The sequence below is a fragment of the Charadrius vociferus genome, unplaced genomic scaffold (assembly GCF_000708025.1).
Source record: "Charadrius vociferus isolate BGI_N301 unplaced genomic scaffold, ASM70802v2 scaffold571, whole genome shotgun sequence".
In the NCBI taxonomy this organism is placed as follows: Eukaryota; Metazoa; Chordata; class Aves; order Charadriiformes; family Charadriidae; genus Charadrius; species Charadrius vociferus.
In genome coordinates, this window is record NW_009646950.1 from 45276 (window position 1) to 47122 (window position 1847).

Here is a 1847-nt window from a genome sequence, read left to right on the forward strand (position 1 = left end):
CTCATGTAAGCAATTGTATCTCCTATGTTCTAAAGGGAATGCCTGCACTTGATTCGAGAAATAACTCCGCAGGTTCATTTGATGATGTAGGCCTGACTTCAGGGTCAGCTCTAGTTGTCCAATTGTGTTTCTGCAGCAAAGGATTTCCCTGACAATTTTAATTTAGAGTAGATGCTGTTTACCTGTGCTCTGCACCAAGAACATTTTCAGGGATGATGGCTTTGTTTCACTGCGAGTACTATATGAGGACCAGCACAGGTATGCAAACACTCACAGAAACTTCCCTATCTTTGCAGATGAACCTCAACTCTTCAGAGAACATGGCAAATGGGACAAGTGTGGAAGAATTTGTTCTTCTTGGCTTCCCAGGCACATGGCATTCCCGGGTATCCCTTGTGGTGGTATTTGCACTGATGTACTCCCTGACAGTAACAGGCAATGCATCCATCATAGCCCTTGTGTGGATGAACAGCAACCTCCACACCCCAATGTACTTTTTCCTCTGTAATCTCTCTTTTCTGGAGATCTGGTACACTATGGGTGTTGTTCCCAAAGCCATGGGAGTCATGCTGGGGACTAGCCAGACCATCTCCTTCAGCGTCTGCATCCTCCAGTTGTTCTTTCTTCTCTCTCTAGGCTCCACTGAGTGTTTTCTCCTGTCTGTCATGGCCTATGACCGCTACTTAGCCATATGCTCCCCCTTGAGATACAGCTCCCTCATGAGCAGTGCCCTCTCTGCTCGGCTGGCACTGAGCTCCTGGTTGGGAGGCTTTTTGGCCATCTCACTGCTGGCCTTTCTGACATCCAGGCTGACATTCTGTGGGCCAGATGTCATCAATCATTTCCTCTGTGATATAGATTCCTGCCTTGCCCTCTCCTGCAGTGACACGTGGCCCGTGGAGCTGGCAACCTTCCTTGTGTCCATAATTGTTGTGGTGGCCTCCTGTGTGGTCACCCTGGTCTCCTATGTATACATCATATCTACCATCCTGAGAATCCGATCAGCCCATGGCCGGAAAAAGGCATTTTCCACTTGCTCTGCCCATCTCAGCGTCGTGATGATCTGGTATGGCTCAACCATGTTCCTGTATGTCAAGCCATCGGCCCAGAACTACCTGGATCTGAACAAACTTGTAAATACATTTAACACCATTGTAACTCCTTTGCTGAACCCCTTCATTTACACGCTCAGGAACAAAGAAGTGAAGCAAGCTCTGGAGCAGGCCTTCCAAAAAAAGTGAAGTGGCTTTTCAAAGAGTCTCAGTGGGAGCAAACAAATTCATCTGCTCCCTGCCATCATTTCTACCCTGCAGAAGTTCCTCACCAGAGTGTAAGTGCACCTGGGCATCACAGAGAAGTGAAGTGAGAAGATGCCAGTTCCCCACTAAATTCATCTCATTCCCCTTACAGACATCTTAGTCTGGACTGAGCCTCGATTCTAATGCTCCCACCTCCCTCTGTTCCCTCCTGGGTAGACTCAGGATGTCTCACAGTGCTGTAAAGACCAGTGCTTGAAAAGGCTCACAAACCCCATCCAGAAATTTTTCTATGACAGAACACTGGAGCAGTGGTCCTCCTACAGGTTTGTATTCCAGTTTGCCAAGTGCATCATTCTGTTGGGGATTTTTCGGAGTCCCCTAAAGAAGTCCCAGCAGCTGGCTTACTGCTTTAGGACATGGACATGTATTTCTCAATATTTAGTCTGACAATTTCTGCATTTATCTATGCCCCATTCTTGCAGCTGTTTCGCAGAATCATGCTCTGATTCAAGATGAAATTTAACAGTCTGGTATCTCTACCTATAGCCACTATTCCTAGCATAAGACAGTCAACAATGTTTACTCTCC

The 1847-nt window shown here is 47.0% G+C and overlaps 1 protein-coding gene across 1 annotated transcript; it reads left to right on the forward strand.

The window, feature by feature from the left end:
• The first annotated feature begins 320 nt into the window (after positions 1–320).
• On the forward strand, positions 321–1241 carry LOC104295387 (olfactory receptor 6F1). The gene has a single exon (XM_009895142.1). It carries the CDS (start codon positions 321–323, stop codon positions 1239–1241), a length of 921 nt encoding a protein of 306 aa, XP_009893444.1.
• Positions 1242–1847: the final 606 nt, after the last annotated feature.

Bases quoted from the DNA above. Each gene is read 5' to 3' on its own strand.
- LOC104295387 (XM_009895142.1), top strand. From the start codon at position 321: ATGGCAAATGGGACAAGTGTGGAAGAATTTGTTCTTCTTGGCTTCCCA.